The sequence below is a fragment of the Lepidochelys olivacea genome (genome assembly GCF_965140295.1).
Source record: "Lepidochelys olivacea isolate rLepOli2 genome assembly, chromosome: 7".
NCBI classification, from domain to species: domain Eukaryota; kingdom Metazoa; phylum Chordata; order Testudines; family Cheloniidae; genus Lepidochelys; species Lepidochelys olivacea.
In genome coordinates, this window is record NC_140417.1 from 111,541,116 (window position 1) to 111,558,935 (window position 17,820).

Sequence of the window (17,820 nt, forward strand, 5' to 3'; positions counted from 1 at the left end):
GGGCATGAAATTTCTTTTGGCCAACTGGCAGGCTTTTTATTTTTTTAACCAAGTCTTTCATGAAATCTCTGCTTGATAACTCCTGTGCATCTAACTACACCCACTATGCTAGTGATCATATTGTGTGTTTAAGGGCATTTTTTGACTAGGAGATTATGGAAGGGAGTGGATATGTTTACTGGATGCAGTGTTTGCCAACTACATCTTTGTCTTGACCTGGGTATTCATAATGCTTCATCTGTGAAGCGAGTTGTAGAAAATTTTTTAAAAAAAAAAAACCTCCAAAAACCCCCAAGCTTTGTTGATCTGAGAGCCCGAGGTAGGCTATGTATGAACTTAAAGAACTGAAAGAATGAGGAGTTCTTGTGGCACCTTAGAGACTAACAAATTTATTTGGGCATAAGCTTTCGTGGGCTAAAACCCACTTCATCGGATGCATGCAGTGGAAAATACAGTAGGAAGACACGCACACACACACAGAGAACATGAAAAAATGGGTGTTGCCATACCAACTCTAACGAGACTAATCAATTAAGGTGGGCTATTATCAGCAGGAGAGAAAACACTTTTGTAGTGATAATCAGGAGGGCCCATTTCAAACAGTTGACAAGAAGGTGTGAGTAACAGTAGGGGAAAAATTAGCATAGGGAAATAGTTTTTCGTTTGTGTACACGAAAGCTTATGCCCAAATAAATTTTAGTTTCTAAGGTGCCACAAGGACTCCTCGTTCTTTTTGCTGACACAGACTAACATGTCTACCACTCTGAATCCTTAAAGAACTGGGGGCTCTTTAGGGGAGGAAGACACTGCGAGTGTAGCCCACAACCACACAGTGCTATGCTTTGTCCTCCTCCTGCTGGTGACTGGGCCACATACAGAGGTTGATGAGCCTGCTATAGCCTTGGCTAGCAGAGCTGGGTTTCTTAGAGGCTTTTAGAACCAAAGGTACCAGGTTCAGTCTCCCCTCCCAACAGCCCATAAGCCAAGAGAGGGTCTCTGCTGACAGCATGACGCTTATAAGGCTTTCCAGCTCCACAACTAGTGCATTGCTGCTGTACGCACAGCAAAAACTGTTTCTAGTTCCTGTTCAGCTTTGCATTTGAATAATTGGACCAGCTATTCGTTAGTACAGATAGTCACGGAGAAAGATAAGAGTTTCAGAGACGAGGGTATTCTGTTCCACTAGATTATCACTCATTCATTTAGGGCCAGATATTAAAGGGTAGTTAGGTAGCTTAAGACAAGATGCATATCTAGTGGGATTTTCAAAAGCATCTAGGCATTTAGCTTCCAATAATTTCAAAGCTGTAACAATTTACTTCAGTGTAGGATCTGTCCCATTGACTTCAATCGGACTGCTTCAGCGAATAAGGAGTACTCATGTTTTTAAGGCTTTGCAGGATTGGACTGTCTACATAGACATGAATTACCTATTGTTCCTTTGAAAATTGTATCAAAAAAAGACTAGTGCAGGCAACAGAAATAGAGTAAGAGTAGGGCGAAGGAGGCCAGCATTTGCCAGAGAAGATTCCCGTGGTTATTTGTTTGCAGGTGGTTGGTCTGATTTTTTTTCCTATATATTTATAATTAAAATAGTCAAATACAGGCATCTACCATCTTCTGATACACGTCACAGTCAGCTCAACGAGCACACTGCCCCTTTTGCATTCCTGTGCATCATATCCACACTGAAAATAGAAAAGCGAGACAAGGATGACAGTGAACCACTCTAAAAAGAAAAGCCTTCATTAGACAGCTGGCAGGTTATCAAGTGTCATTGGCTATACACTTTTTTCAGAGAACTGCAGCCTGTTGCCAAGGACAATCCTAATGAATATGTCAACAAGAACGACAACATGCTGAACTAGATCTGCAACACATCGTTCTTCAGGAAACATGTCTTATGCTGTTACTGTATTTTAAAAAAAAAAACAAAAAACCTGCTCCCAATAATCCCAGAAACTGTGGAACAATGTTTCAGCTACTTAAACTAGTAAAGATATAGTATGTCTGAGAGTAACAGTAAGGGGTTGTCTACATGGAGACTTTGTGTGCAGCAAGTTGGGGTGTGAATCTACAGTGCGCTACCTTGCCACATGCTAGCTAGCCATGTGGACCCTGCTCTGTGCAGTGAAAGTTCCATGGTGTACTTTGGTATTACTGTTCTTTTGAAATTGAAAACACCCTGGCTTACCGTGCACCTTGGCCCAGATTTTTAAAGGTATTTAGTAGGGCTGTCAAGCGATTAAAAAAATTGTGATTAATCACACTGTTAATAATAAAATACCATTTATTTAAATATTTTTGGATGTTTTCTGCATTTTCAAATATATTGATTTCCATTATAACACAGAATACAAAGTGTACAGTGCTCACTTTATTTTTGATTACAAATATTTGCACTGTAAAAAACTAAAGAAATTGTATTTTTCAATTCACCTAATACAAGTATTGTAGTGCAACCTCTTTATCATGAAAATTGAACTTACAAATGTAGAACTATGTACAAAAAAAACCTGCATTCAAAAACAAAACAATGTAAAACTGTAGCGCTCACAAATCCACTCAGTCCTATTTCTTGTTCAGCTAATCGCTCAGACAAACAAGTTTGTTTACATTTGCAGGAGATAATGCTGCCCGTTTCTTGTTCACGATGTCACCTGAAAGTGAAAACAGGTGTTCTCATGGCACTGTTGTAGCTGGTGTCGCAAGATATTTACATGTCAGGTGCTCTAAAGATTCATATGTCCCTTCGTGCTTCAGCCACCATTCCAGGTGACATGCGTCCATGCTGATGATGGGTTCTGCTCTATAACAATCCAAAGCAGTGCGGACTGACGCATGTTCATTTTCATCATCTGAGTCAGATGTCACCAGCAGAAGGTTGATTTTCTTTTTTGGTGGTCTGGGTTCTGTAGTTTCCGCAATGGAGTGTTGCTCTTTTAAGACTTCTGAAAGCATGCTCCACACCTCGTCCCTCTCAAATTTTGGAAGGCACTTCAGATTCTTAAACCTTGGGTCAAGTGCTGTAGCTATCTTTAGAAATCTCACATTGGTACCTTCTTTGCATTTTGTCAAATCTACAGCGAAAGTGTTCTTAAAATGAACGTGTGCTAAGTCATCATCCGAGACTGCTATAACATGAAATATATGGCAGAATGCAGATAAAATAGAGCCGGAGACATACAATTTTCCCCTAAGGAGTTCAGTCACAAATTTAATTAATGCATTATTTTTTTAACTAGCATCATCAGCATGGAAGCATGTCCTCTTGAATGGTGGCTGAAGCACGAAGGGGCAGATGAATGTTTAGCATGTCTGGCATGTAATACCTTGCAATGCCGGCTGCAAAAGTCCCATGCAAATGCCTGTTCTCACTTTCCGGTGACATTGTAAATAAGAAGCGGGCAGCATTATCGCCTGTAAATGTAAACCAACTTGTTTGTCTTAGCAATTGGCTGAACAAGAAGTAGGACTGAGTGGACTTGTAGGCTCTAAAGTTTTGCATTGTTTTATTTTTGAGTGCAGTTATGTAACAAAAAATAATCTATATTTGTAGTTGCATTTTCACGATAAAGAGATTGCATTACGGTACTTTTATGAGGTGAGTTGAAAAATACTGTTTCAATGGGTATTCTATTGTTTAACAATGCGATTAAAACGGCAATTGCAATTAATTTTTTTTTAGTTAATTGCATGAGTTAACTGCATTTAATCAACAGCTCTAGTATTTAGGCATTACTACACTTACTGTTGCAATGCCTACCTGGCTTGAAAGCCTAAATCTCATTTTCAAAAAGGATTTAGGTAGCTAGGAGCCCGAATCCCACTGACAGTCAGGACCAGTGTCTCTGTGTAGACAAGCCCATAGTCTTGAACCACTGCGTACAGGCGTGTTTCAGTCAGGTACAGTTCAGTTACTAAACCCTTAATTGTTTGATTAATGAGTTAGTAACCAAAGCAGATTTGGATTTACGTGATACATAAGAGAGTGCCTGAAGGCATCTGCCATATGTTAAAAATGCTCTTGTACAGTACCAACTAGAGTAAATCTAGCAGCCTCCCCCGAATGACCAGTCAAAAGGGAAACAAAAATCATCCACTGAACAGAACAAAAATCATTCTTTCTTATATGGCCCTCAGCACACACCCTTCCAACCACAAACGCCTAGGGAAAGAGATGGTCTTTGAAGTATGCCCTTAGGGCAGAGATGTGCAAACTATGGTCCACGGGCCACATTCGGCCCGTGGGACCCTCCTGCCCGGCCCCTGAGCTCCGGGCCTGGGAGGCTAGCCCCCGGCCCCTCCCCCGTTGTTCTCCCTCCCTTGCAGCCTCAACTCATTGCGGTGATGGGGCTGTGAGCTCCTGAGGCAGCGCAGCTGCAGAGCCTGGCCTGACCCGGTGCTCTGTGCTGCGCGGTGTGTGGCCGGCTCCAGCCGGGTAGCGCAGCTGTCACGCCGCCAGCCACCAGTGCTCCAGGCAGCACGGTAAGGGGGCAGGGAGCAGGGGGGTTGGGCACAGCCTCCCCTAACCAGCTTTCCATACAATTTCCAAAACCCAATGCGGCTCTCAGGCCAAAAAGTTTGCCCGCCCCTGCCTTGGGGTCTGTTTGGACCAAGAAGGGGAGAGTTTTCCAAAGTCCTGAAGCTCTTGAACATCTTGCTGGCAGACCCTCTTCTTTTAATATCAAGGGACCTGGAGCTTGAATGCTTCCACTGGTCACAACTGTGGAAGTATGGCAAGGGGAGATGGGCAGTCTCCGGTAGGAGCTTCTCTGACCATTTATGGCTAGTTGAAGTCAATGGGAACCTTTCCGTTGGGTTATTTTATTTTATTTTTTTAAAGAGTTTTGAATCGGGGCCTAATGGTCTTTTATAGATCAAAAACCATACCTGAAACTCCACCTCAGTGTATTTAAAACAAAAGCAGTTACAGATGTGGAAACTGAAGTGAATTATCATCTCTCTCTATATAATAAAAATATTTACCTCTAGATTGTGTTGTCTTGCTCTGAATACTTTGATCTTCGGATAGTTTAACTTACTCATCACACTTACCATGGGTAAGTGGCCGCAATTTTTCTCCTCCTTTAAGTCTCCTGGGAGTATACAGTTGCTGCTGTTTTATTACCATTTCCCCCCATGTTTGCCTGCGATTATGTCCATATAATTTTTATATCCTGAAAACCAACATACAGGGTTATGAAGGATCACCTTTCAGACCCTACATTTTGCTAAGTCTTTTGCACTTCTTACCACTCCTTTAGCTTTCCCTTCTGAAGTGCAGCACAGTTATTTACTTCTGAATACTGGATGATGCAGAGATTGTTGCCTCTGTCAGAGATAAGCAATTTGTATCTACGGAGCTAGGATATTTGTCAAAATGTACAGGGACACTGTTTGGTATTATGGGCCAAACTGAATGAAAATAAAAGCAAAACAAAAGTACCTACAGAACTGAAATATTTTCAAAATTGAAAAAAAAATATGTAAGCTGTGTTTTAGTATAAATTCAAAGTTTGTTACCCAAACACTGCAGTATTGTGCCAGTGTAAGAGAACATAAAAGTGAAATTGACTGTAGAAACTGCCATAAGAGTGTAAGTGATTACTTTTTTGACTTCACTGAATTCTGACACTGAAGAAAGACTAAACAAAGAAAAGTGGCAAAAAGTAAAGTATATATTAAAAGGGGGGATTTTAATCTTAAAATCACTCCTTTATTAATTTTTAATCTATTGTTGCAAATAACACCTAAGATTATTTGTTTTTTCAGTTTGGTTTATGTTATGCATTTGACAGCATAACCCACTGGTCAGTGTGTTGCATCTCCTCCTTTGTGACCAACCCATAGAGGATATGGGTCTGTCACAGCTCTCATGTGGAGAGCCTGACTCTTTAGCTCAAGTGCTCTACTAAATCTTTTCCGCACTGGAGGTCCCTGGTTCAATCCCTGGTGTACAAGCCGAGATAGCGGCAATTAGTATGAAGTCCATTTTACTGTTTCCCCTGTATATTCAATTTCCCCTATTGTTAGTTTGGGTCTTTTATGAGCAGCGGGAGAGAGAAAAAATGTTAAAATATTGGAAAATATGATTGTAAAATCAGCATTTTTAGAGGGACTCAGGGACAGGAGTATTTGAAACTACTTTTAATAATTTTGACGTCGATTTCTAGTTGGTATCCCTTTAATAATATGAGGTGGTGTTAAATGCACAGACCACGACCTTGCAGTCACATCTATGCAAGCAGATCCTGGCACTCATGTGAAGCTCAGTGGGGCTTCATGTGGGCACAAGAATACACTCACACAGCTGACTGCAGGATTGGAGGCATAGAAGAAATGTGTTTAACAAAATATGATTTTTAACACATTGGTTGGATATGATTTTATAATGACTGCATGATGTTATCTCTGGCATTTCGGGAAGAGGCCGAGTGGGGGTGGGGCTTCATAGGAAGAGGCCGAGCAGGGGCGGGGCCTTGGGGCAGAGCGCTGGCAGAGCCTTGGGGTGAAGAGGCAGAGTGGGGGTGGGGTGGAGCATCGGGGGGGCAGAGGGCGGGGTGAAGTGGCTGGTGGGGCCTTGGGGTACAGCAGGGGGCGGGGCCACAGTTTGGGTGATGGGGCCCACAAAAAATTAATCCAGCCCTGTGGGTGTTGAGCACCCCCTATTTTTTTCGGTGGGTGCTTGAGCCCCAGAGCACCCACAGAGTCAGCGCCTATGCCAGGAATATCTTTTGGGATGTCTTGAAGTGCTCTGATGTCTCATTTTGTCAGTAAGGTGGATTTTTTCTTTATAACTGTAGAATAGGTGTTAAAAATTTTGCTAAATGGAATAGAATTTGCTTTGAGTATACCAGGAACACATAGGCCAGTGGAGCGAGCGTTCATTGTGATGAAAGGTATTTGGAGTGAGCGGAGACCCTGTCAAAGCCATTCTTTCGCTCAAAGTTAATGTTAACCACACTTATTGAGAGCTTCATGATAAACTCATTCTGAACACTGTTCCTGGAAAGAAGCCACCACTCTAAGTAATATGCATGTGTCCCTGTTGAGTAATAGCAATGCCAGCAAACATGCTTTATCATAGTGCACTTCTGTCTTTTATATGACTATTTTGTGAGCCAAGAAATATTGTCCTGGCTTTTTATTTTGAAAATAGGGGCCCTTTACCTAGAGGGGCCTTATTTATTTATTTATTTATTTATTTAAAGAGATTGAACACCTGCAGCTCCTCTTAATTTCAGTGGGAGCTCTGCATGTCTAGTAGGTGGAGGACAGGGCCCACCCATTCAAATCAAACCCTTCCCTGTGTGGTTATGCATCTCCCAGGTGACACTCTTAGGATACCATTACTACTGAGATAGTGGGAGTCAGGAAACCGTGCCGGCAGCTGGAATAGGGTGCATTTATGTGTGATGCTGTTTGTGCCCCCTGTCTTTGCTATAAGGGATGAGGATCTGCCTCTGAAGTGCAGGCAGTTGGGAGGGGAGTGTGTGTGCTTGGTGCAGGTGAGAGAGAGAGCGAGCGCGCACACACATAGGAATGAGAGAACACTTGAAAATCAAAGCTTTTGATTTAAAAAAAAAAAATCCAGTGCAGCTTTAATTATAGTCGTTCTGCTAGCACCACCATAATATGTATTTAATTAATCAAAAATGATGTAACTTCAAACATTAGAATTCATTCTCTTTAGAGGTTCTGAAGAAACTGAGTAAATATTGTCAGCTGTGGTGAGGAAGGGGGGAGAAAGAAAAAGGGTTTAAAGTGAGTCATCCTTTGTAAAAGCTACAGGAATCTGAATAAAAGGACTAAATAAATGGTGCGGGGGGAGTGGGGGGGACAGGACAGATGAGGGAATAGAAAATCTGTATCCACCTGAATAAGCAAGGGCTGTTAACCTAGGGATCTTGGCAAGCGTAATCAAAATGCTAGTGTCATGTTTTAAGAGACATTTTAAGATTCATCAGTTTTTTGTGAAATGCTATACAAGAAAACAAAGGCACAGAGAGGGGATCTTGAAGGCCACAGCAATAATGTAGAGGCTAGACCTGAAAAACAATATTCCACAAAGGAAAGCAAACTGTTAGGTACCATAAACACAAATGAAAAGGAAGATATGACGGTGCTGGACGAGGGGTGGGGTGGGGAGGGAGGGGGAGCAGAGCTAAGGATCTTAATGCTGCAATCACATATGCTTAATAAAATATTAAATATAAAAGATTTATTAAGCATGTATCTTGCTTTACAATGATACTTGTAAAGTTCTTGTAGACACTTTGTTAGCATCTCTCGTTGGCTCCTATACAATACCTGCACCTGAAATTACTTTTGAAACCTTGCTGAGAAATGGGGTAGTATGTTCCTCCAAATTAGAGTGCAAGGCTGTTGTTTTATGCTGCCTGTATGTGAGAGAAATGAAAAGCAAGTGTAGGGTTGCTGTGCAGGTTTATTAGGGCTGCTCTTACTTTGGGTATGGTACAGTCACTGCCTGAAACACATCACTTGGTGAAAGAAAGAGGCTTCTGTAAATGTTTATAGTGAGCGGCAGAATGGTTTGGATTCAGCTGGTATATTTTGAGAGGCCAACCTAGGATATATCCAGGGGTAAATTCACATTTTTATAGTCCCCTTTTTAATATAGGTTTTGAAAGAACCCTGTACCATGCCCTGCCTGCAGCTTGCTTTAATTTTCCTCTCAATGCCTGACTGTTACAGATGCATTTTAAAAGTGTGTATATACAGTACAATGTGTCTGTATGTGTACATCAACTGTAGAGTACAGTGTCTGTGTTTAACTTTATCTTCGGGATGCCCCTTCTCATTATGGGGTCCAGTGAAAGTGCTTGGTTGGCACTTTATTTAATCCAGGATTGAAGCTTCCTATATAAAAAGCACAGATGCTGTTATTCTTTTTGTGACTGTTAAGAAGGACTGTCATAATTGCTACAAACGATGATGACCTGTGCCCCTCATGCAATTCCATGCAATTGAGTCAGAGATCTGAGTGTGTTGCATTAGTGATGAGCTGCACCAGAACTCTTGTTTGGAGCCATTAATAGCGTTTGAGTCATTTATAATGACCATGTGGCATGTCTGCAAGTGGATACCACAAGACCTGTGCTCCTGGAAAGACTTTTCTGTTATGCAAACCTGCGTCTATGTATTGCCAAGGACGGCTTAAGAAAAGCTGGTATGTAATAATTAAGCTTGGCAGAATTCAACTTTTAACTTTTGATGGATAATATCTGTTTATTTTTAAGCATTTTTTTTTTTACTTTTATGTATTTAAATTTTCACAGTTGCAGGGAATAATGGGAGGAGTCAGACAAGAATTATTTAATGACAGTAGATGTTGAGATTCAAAAAGTTAAAGCTTTGTAACTGTTAAAACACAAATTGTCAACATCTCCTGTCAAATATACAAAATAAATATCCTTTCATCAAACTCTACTAATCTTTCCAGCAGCATTTTTCTTTGTCTATCTATAAATTTTGATTATCTTCTGAGGAAATATTTTTATGTGAAAATGACAAAATTGACATTTATTGATAAGGTAATCCTTCCAAGCCTAGTAACAATAATTAATTCACTGCCTAGCTGGTTGAACTGAAAATAATTGAAATAGAGGAGGGATATGTTTAGGTCTTAGACCCTGAGCTTCAATCTTGCCACCTTTAGAGCATGATACAAGACTAATCTCTCTCATCAAGCTTTCATCTGGGAACAGACTTGTGAAATGGCCAAAGCTGTGTGCGCTAGAAAGTGTACCGCCTAGATCTGATTCCTCTGAAGTCAGCCATTTAATCTGTTGGGAAGAGGGTTAAGAGATTTGCTCCTCTTCCAAGAAGCATCTGATCTGTTTCTAAATGGATTCAGTGGCATCCAAATACAACAAGGCTAGGTGCCTTAGAAATATATAGAGTAGTATAATCCATTCTATATGATGCTAAAACAGGAAAATGTTAATTGGAGAACATTCTTTTGCCCTGTCGGCAAACACTTTATTTGATATTTTGGTGCTATGTGCAAGTTTCTGTGCTGCTGAAATGTGTTTTAATTAGATGGTCCTGGACATTTAATTTTTATATATAATAAAAATTGTCTTTTATTTAGTGCAGACAAACTGACCTCCCAAGTGAGCGTATAATCATATTTTACCCTCTCATTTTGCTTCACTTAATATTTTCTGTCCTATCCTGTTTTGTTCCCTTAATTTAGCGCCTGATCTTGCAAATACTTAAGCATAGGTATAATATTTTAAGTCAGTGGGACTATTCATGTGAATAAATTATTCCCATGCACGATTACAGAATCAAGCTCATACATACGAAGTATTTTCTGGCTTAGAAATCTCCGTTTCTCCATATTGTAAGCACCATGTACATTATCTGTGATGCTTAAGAAAGTAATAAAGTAGAGGTAGTCGAAAAACCCAGGCAGTTTTCTGTGAAATTTTTGAACAAAAAGTTTTCGCTCAGTTTTTTGATAGAAAGTGTTTGATTTTCACAGGAAAACCTTGAAATAAAATTATTACAATTTTCTCCGTTTTTTTTCAAAATCTACTGATGGGCTAAGTTGCAGTGTTTAATGTTTCCTTTTGCCACTCAGTAGGCTTTCAAAAGCTGAGGTAGTTTGGAAAAGTTAGAGTGCACAAAGGGAACCGGAACCCTCCCCAAATTATAGCCATCGTTCAGTCCTTTAGATTTGTTGGCAAAAAAGGGAGTGAAAGGATCGAAATCTGGAATTTTGAAAACAAATTTTTCAATTCTGAAGTAAAAATTTTCATTTAGCTTTGAAACTTGTCAAGAAAATTTTGAAAAAAAAATCAGTTTTTTTCACATGAATACACTTGAGTTTTTTGACAAAATCCCGTTTTTCAGCAGGAAAGTGTGTTGACTGAAAACCCTGTGACCAGCTCTATTAATAACATATTGCATGCACCTTAATTTGGGCTACTAAACACTTTTCCACATCAGAATTATAGAGAAACTCTTATGCTGTTTTCTCGTGTTCTGTCCTTCTTTTCAGAGAGGACTTAAATTTCACTGGGGGCAACTATTCTGTGTGACTGAGTGACTTTGTTGTTTATCAGTGGCATTATTGGTTTCAAGACTCCATATGCCAAATTGATCTGTGGTGTAACTTTGAAGTTCCCAGTCCTGATTCTTCTTTACCTTGCCTCTTCTGTAAATCACAGACACCAGTGCAAAGTGAGTGTAAAATGCGACCATTGTGGTTTTGTAGCATTACACACCCCATTTGAGGACCCAATCCGGCACCTTTTGAAGTCAATGGAAAGATTCCCATAGACTACAGTAGAGCTGGATCAGATCCTAAACCACAATTGAGGGTGCAGGGCAGTGCAAATTCAGGGATCAGTTTGATTCCAAGACTCCACTTATACTATGGTAAGCTCCTGTTGGTGAAGCATTGAGTTAGTGTAGGTTCTGAGTAAAGAATGCTCTCTCCTTCCAATAAACCAAGCCTGTCATTCTTACTGGAAATGTGTTATCCCAGTTTAAGACACTGACATCCTCTCCATTAATAACCTTTGTTTCCATAGGTTTATGGATGAATTATAAAATGGTGATACAGGCTGAAAGTGGCCATAAAATATTTCAATCCAGAAGCAATTTTTAAATGTACATATTTGCAATGTTGCTTCATTCTAGTACAACTGAAAAATGAAACCTTGCTAAATATTAGCCCACCAGATAGCCTAAAAGTTCTTATATTGTGCAAACCAAAATAATATGGCACAGAAATTAAACCTTTTTAAAATGGCTTCTGCTCATGCACAATAACTGCGTGCTGGATTTTCAGTGTGCCTTTTTTAGAGATATTTAAAGAAGTTTTCGCTCTGATTCTAATTTAGTGGCTGCAGTAAACTGCAGACAGCATCAATTATAGGCACAAAAGAAAGCATTCAGGCTTCCAACAGATCCTGGGTGTAAAAATGAGGGTGTAAAATAGAAGCAATTTTTCTAATATGTCTTTTATTTTCCATATGTGACTCAGAATGCTACCTCAATGGAGTCAGTTGGGATCTGTGTGGTCAGATCACTGGGTCCATGCAGACCCTCATTGAAGTCAGTGGCGTGCTACATAGGTGCCAGGATGGAGCTCATTGCCATATCAGGGTCAAAGATCCCTTCCACTGTCCAGTAATGAGAATCTGTAAACATTAAATGCTGTATTGTCTTTACCTGACTCAATTGTCTTGCTCTCCCAGGCAGACAATAGATTTTATACTCTGGTGAGGAATGCTCTAGAAATACCTGTAAGCTGTTAAATTATTACTCTTCAAAGATGTTTTATGTATTTAATCTCCTGATCTAGAAAACCCAAGTATATGTAATATAATGGGCTACCAACAAATCCTGCCAGACATTCAAAATTTCAGATGGGCAGTCAGCTTTAAATCTGAATTTCTTCTTTGTTTTTGGTCAGTTTATGGCACAGTTTTAGTATTGTGTAATGGGTCTTTTAACATATATTTGTAGGACAGTATGGCCCCCGATCATGTTTCAGTGTGCAGAAGGGAATGTTGTGCATACCCTAGTCAGAAATACAGCCATCTGCCCATCTTAGTGTTTTGTATAGCACCCATCACTGTAGTATATAAGTACTTCCCAGGACAATTAGTTCCATGTAGCGAGTTCTTCAGAGGAAATCTCTGATCCATTTGCTGCACTGTGCTCTCTTCTTTCTTCTTTTCTAAAGGAAGGTGAAGGGGACCAGGATTTGTATTGAAAGTGAAGGTGACCAAGGGTGGGGCAAGGCTGACTTAAACCTAATCCTGGCCCACTACTCAAAGTGACCATGAGGAAGATAAACCATTACTTTGCTTCAGAGAAGCGTCACTGCAGTTGTCACAGGAAGCTAACTTCTGCTGTGTTGTGGTCCCACACCCCCACAACAGTCCCTGTTTTTATATAAGTGCAGGACTGGAGCCTGTAGTCATAGTTTTCTCTTCACTGAGTGCTTTCCGTTCTTTAGTGCCTTTCCCACTGTATAGCTCTACCCAAAGAGGTGTTCTTTGTTGGCTTTTTTAATATTAAGGTCACATTGATTCTCTCTCTGTTTTTGCAATCAGATTGCATTTGTGAGTCATCTAGACTGTATCAAAAGTTAGGGCTGGTCTACATTAGAAGCGCTACAGTGGTAATTCTCCTGCCGACATAGCACTGTCCACACTGGTGCTTAGGTTGGTGTAACTTACGTCGCTCAAGGGAGTGGCTTATTCACACCGCTGAGCGACATAAGTTACACCGAAGTAAGTGGGAGTGTAGACAAGGCCTTTAAGTTCAGTGAGGTCAGTAGCTTCCCTTTTTATTATCAACCTCCATAATAATACATTATGTAGCCCAACAGAATGCTGGATAGACATTTGCTACAAAACTTAGCCAAATAAATAAATACAGAGACATCTGATTGCATTTCGTTTTATTAATAATATACCAGTAAGTCCAATAATAGTGGACTGGAAGAAATAGTTTGTCAGACTGTTGTGGTGGTAACTTTGGCCAGGAAATAAGCAGTGAGGGAAACTGTCAAGATTTCATAGAGCTTTGCATTTATAATAATTTGGTCATAAATCATTCTGCTGAACAGTGGATCAGTTTTTCAACAATTCGGGGACAATCACTGTACTCGGTGTTTTTTTCATAAATGATCAAAAGTGGCTCCCACAGAATAAACACTGGCTGTGCTGGTACACCCAGCATTGTCATCAGAAATCTCCTCTCCTAGTTACACGTGTCATTTCTGCTACAAAGATGGGGTTCTCTTGGGGCCCATCCTGGATTCCTTGCTCACCCAACCCCCCCCCCCCCCCGCCCCGACTTCAGGCACAGCCCATGTTATTGGCAGCATAGAGCTGCAGGGGTAGCTCCTTGGGGAATTTTATTGCAAGAAAGCAGAATTCTCCCTGGAGCTCTCCAGCAGACAAAGGGAAGTACCCTCTATATTTGATCTGTGCAAAGGCCTGTGCAATCCCTTGCAAGGGCCCAGTGGCCTATTTAAAAGGCTTGGAGTAGTGACACCGACCTGATGATTTACCCCCACATCCTGAACTAGAAATGGGGCCGAGAGTATCAACATTTGGGAAAGTGAAAAGTAACAAGTTCAAAATTAAAAGGGAAACAATGGCTTTAAAGGCAAGTTGTTGAGACTTTCTCTCAGCCCCATTTTTACTAGCCTAAAATCACACCATAACGCACCACCTTCTTTGTGGAGTAGGTGTGCACGCACACACCCCACCCACTCACCTTGTGTTGGGAGGTAGGCAAGTGTTTCAGGAATAAAATCTACCACCTGACACTTAGATTGGGCATGAGCCTCTCTATGGTCACTGTTACAGACCCCATGCTCTTTTGGCTCCTATCCCAGTGACTGAATTTCTCATCTAGTGAAGAACTGACTGTCTAAGTGCTTGTATACCAAGTGAGCTTTAATCTCTTAAGAGAATACTAATTTAAATCTGTGAACTTTAATTTCAGTATGTTGCAAACACGCACAATTTTAATAATAAATGACATAGTTCTCTTAACAAGGAGGCACTTTATGCACTTAGCTATTGTAAACTACCCCCCGCCCCAAATTTCTTAACCAGTGCTAGATGATTCGCTATGTTTATTATTATTTATCTGGTTCCTGTTAAAATGGGAGACTTTACTTAACCATTCAGTTTTTTTTTGGCGGGGGTGTTGTTTTCGGCAGATGTATATTGAACAAAACAAGTTGAAAAGACAAAGTCATCTGCTTCTGCAAAATTCTGCTCCTGATCAGCAGCTATTGAAAGCTTTAGATGAAAATGCCAAGTTGACCCAAACACTGGAAGAAGAGAGACATCAACACCAGCAAAAGGTAGTGTAAGATTTTTCACCTACTGTAGGATTTTAGATAGCTTCTCAAAGCTCATATTAATTGCCATTTATTAAATGTGCTCAGCACAGTTAAATGCAAAGATCTGGTCCCTGCCCTGTCTCTTTGGGTCATTGATAGGGTCTGAACACAAAATCTTCAGCACTTACACCCTGATTCAGGAAAGGATCTCTCTTCAAGACTGCAGGTAAGCACATGCTTAAAGCTAAGCATGTACTTTAAAATTATGTCCTGAATAGGGATGGAGTTAAGCATGTTCTTTCCTGAATAAAGTCTTGAAAGCATGCTCCTTTAACACTGGAGGTAAAGGAATTACCCCGCTAGCTGGTAGTTGGTAGTAGGCGCTTAACTCTTCTGTGAACCAGCCACTAAACCTGATAAAGGCATGTGCTAGTATGGATTACCAAAGCACTAGGAGGCTCAATGGATGATAAGTTTGAGTGTTGCTTTTTAAATTAATAGGGGTGATGATGATGTCACATTGACATGCGTTAATATTTATGTGCCTTGGGGAAAGCAGGGATTTTTCAGGAAGGATTTAAATGAAGAGAAGGCAGGATCCAGGCATCCTGCAATGAGAAGGTGGTTCCTGGTTCCAGAGATACAGGAAAATGAGAGCAGTAGAAGGAAGTATAAATTCCACAATATCGGGGAACTATAGAAAAAGATAAAAATTATACAAAATGCTGTGTATATGGTGCTGTGGAAAACCCCATAGTTATGAAAGGCATGAGAAAGATGGCATCTCTGAAGTAAGAGACTATGTAGTATGGTATCTGTGGATCTATGACCATTTCCACTAGCTGAGGATCTGCACCCATAAATCACTTTAGTTTTTAGTGTGTGTATGCCATAGGGCAGTGGTCCCCAAACTTTTTTGTCCATGCCCCCCCGGAGGCCACATTGGAGTTGGGGCCACAGTCAGGAGTGGGGCTGGTGCTGCAGCTGGGGCCTTGGCTGGGAGTTGGGCTACAAGCAAACCCGCGGTCGGTGCTGGGAGCCGGGGCCTGCAGTTGGGAGCCAGGGGCTGCAGCCAGGGGCCGGGGCCAGGGGCTGCAGTGGGAACTGAGCGTGGGGGCAGAGAAGGGCTGAGTGGTACATGGGGTCTGGCCTGGGCCCTGCCGCGCTCCCCTGAACGTTCTTCCATGACCCCCACACCACAGTTTGGGGACCACTGCCATAAGGTAATGCTCAGTAGCTGCACCTTCTTCATGTGTACAGTAAAGGTACATTCACTTAATATATTTATTTAAAAAAAATACTTGAGGTGTAATAGCTGGCTTTTAGAAAAGCTCTGATTTTTGTAAACTAGACCAAATTGTATATATTTAATAGTAATGGAAGTGGTTGCTTCAACATACTTGAATGCTGCCACTCAATCTGATGTCATTCTGTAGTTCATCCATTGACAACTGCATGAACTGCGGAAGGAGTGAGTTTAAATTAGAACCTTTAAACAGAACCAGTTAACTAAAAAAAAAAAAACAGCTCATTAATATTTGCTTCAAATGAAGAAACTCTGTTCAAATAAGACAATTAAATCTCTAAAGAAAAAATGTCTTAGTTAGACATTTGAGGTCTGGAGATGTTTGTAAAAACAAAGTTGGGGTTAGATTAGAAAATTAATAGTGAGATCTTTGTCACTCGCTTTCAAAAATGTTTGCTTAAAAAGTCTTCTCATGTATATTACTGCAGTTTACAGCGTTCCTGCTAATCTCATATTCTCAAGGCCTACAGTGTCTGGTAGATGGCCCAGCTATTCAACAAGGCAAAAGACAGAATGAGTATTTATTTTTTATTGTAACAATGTCCAGTGTTTGCCATCTGCAGGTTAAAGAATTAGAAGAGAAGTTAGAAAATGAAGCACTACATAAGGAGATCAGTTGTCTACAGCAGCAGCTGGGACTTCTGGAAGAAGATAAAAAGGAGTTAGAACTAAAGTGGCAGAACTCTGAAGAAAAAGTTAAAAACCTGAAGCATTCAGGTAAAATCACTTAATTAAATTAAGTTTAGAAGTGAAATTTTCTCAAGTGTTACTGGTGCAGACCTAATAGAATTATACAAGATACTTTTGAGATGAAACCATGAACATCTGTGCATAATTGTTATTTCACAGTATGAAGTTCAGACTCAACTCAACATGTCTAGAATCTATTCAGTAGAAAAATTTGTAAAATTTTTGTGGCATTGTGATGGGGCATACAAACCTCACTGGAGAACAAGGGGTTAAGGAACAGCTCTGGTCTCAGGTAGCCCTGTCCAGCAACGCTTGCAGGGCCTGCACAAACTGGAGGCAGGGGCTTTAAAAAGGGAAGCAGAGCAGCTCAGAGGCAGGCGAGTCGTGGAAGGGAGCAGACATCTGCTCTGAGGGAGAAGTGTTGCCCAGGAACTCATTGTCTCAGATCTGACCGTGCAGACCTGTGCAAACCTATAAAGGAGAGTCAGGTGACTGAGTGTGCAGGTCAGAGACTTTATTGAAGAAAATTCTTTGGTTTACTCTAGGAAGCTAAAGGAGGCTTGGGTAGGAGATGGCCTGGGGGGCAGTTGTATAGCACTGCAAGGTAGAGTGTAGCTGCCCACCATAGGGCCCTGGACCGGAGCAGTAGAGGAGGTGGACCAGGGTTCCCCTTCAAGAGGATATTACAATTATAAGAGCATTCACCTCCGGTTGAGAACCCAGCTGGAAAAGACTTTGACTGTTCAAGGGTCTAGACCCCAAGTCCCTATGTTAAAAGGGAAGGACTGGAAATTCTGGGAGAGATGGGGGAAGCACTGAAGGACGGGACTGTGTTTTCAAGAGGGAGATGGCCTGTCACCCTCCTGTCTGACCACTAAGCAGCATGGTCGGTGGTTGTTCACCTTCCACAGGTATATAAAATGAAATCTTGAGGTAACTCTGAGTCTACAGTACGTGACGATTCAATGCACTG

The 17,820-nt window shown here is 40.9% G+C and overlaps 1 protein-coding gene across 3 annotated transcripts in view; it reads left to right on the plus strand.

Annotated features, from left to right (window-relative positions):
• Positions 1-17,820, plus strand: part of SHTN1 (shootin 1) — a 92,562-nt gene that overhangs the window by 41,416 nt on the left and 33,326 nt on the right. For all 3 annotated transcript variants that reach the window (XM_084634538.1, XM_084634537.1, XM_084634539.1), the window contains 2 exons: positions 14,726-14,872; positions 16,721-16,874. In XM_084634538.1, coding sequence (XP_084490664.1) covers positions 14,726-14,872; positions 16,721-16,874 — 301 coding nt within the window. The remainder of the gene's footprint in view (positions 1-14,725; positions 14,873-16,720; positions 16,875-17,820) is intronic.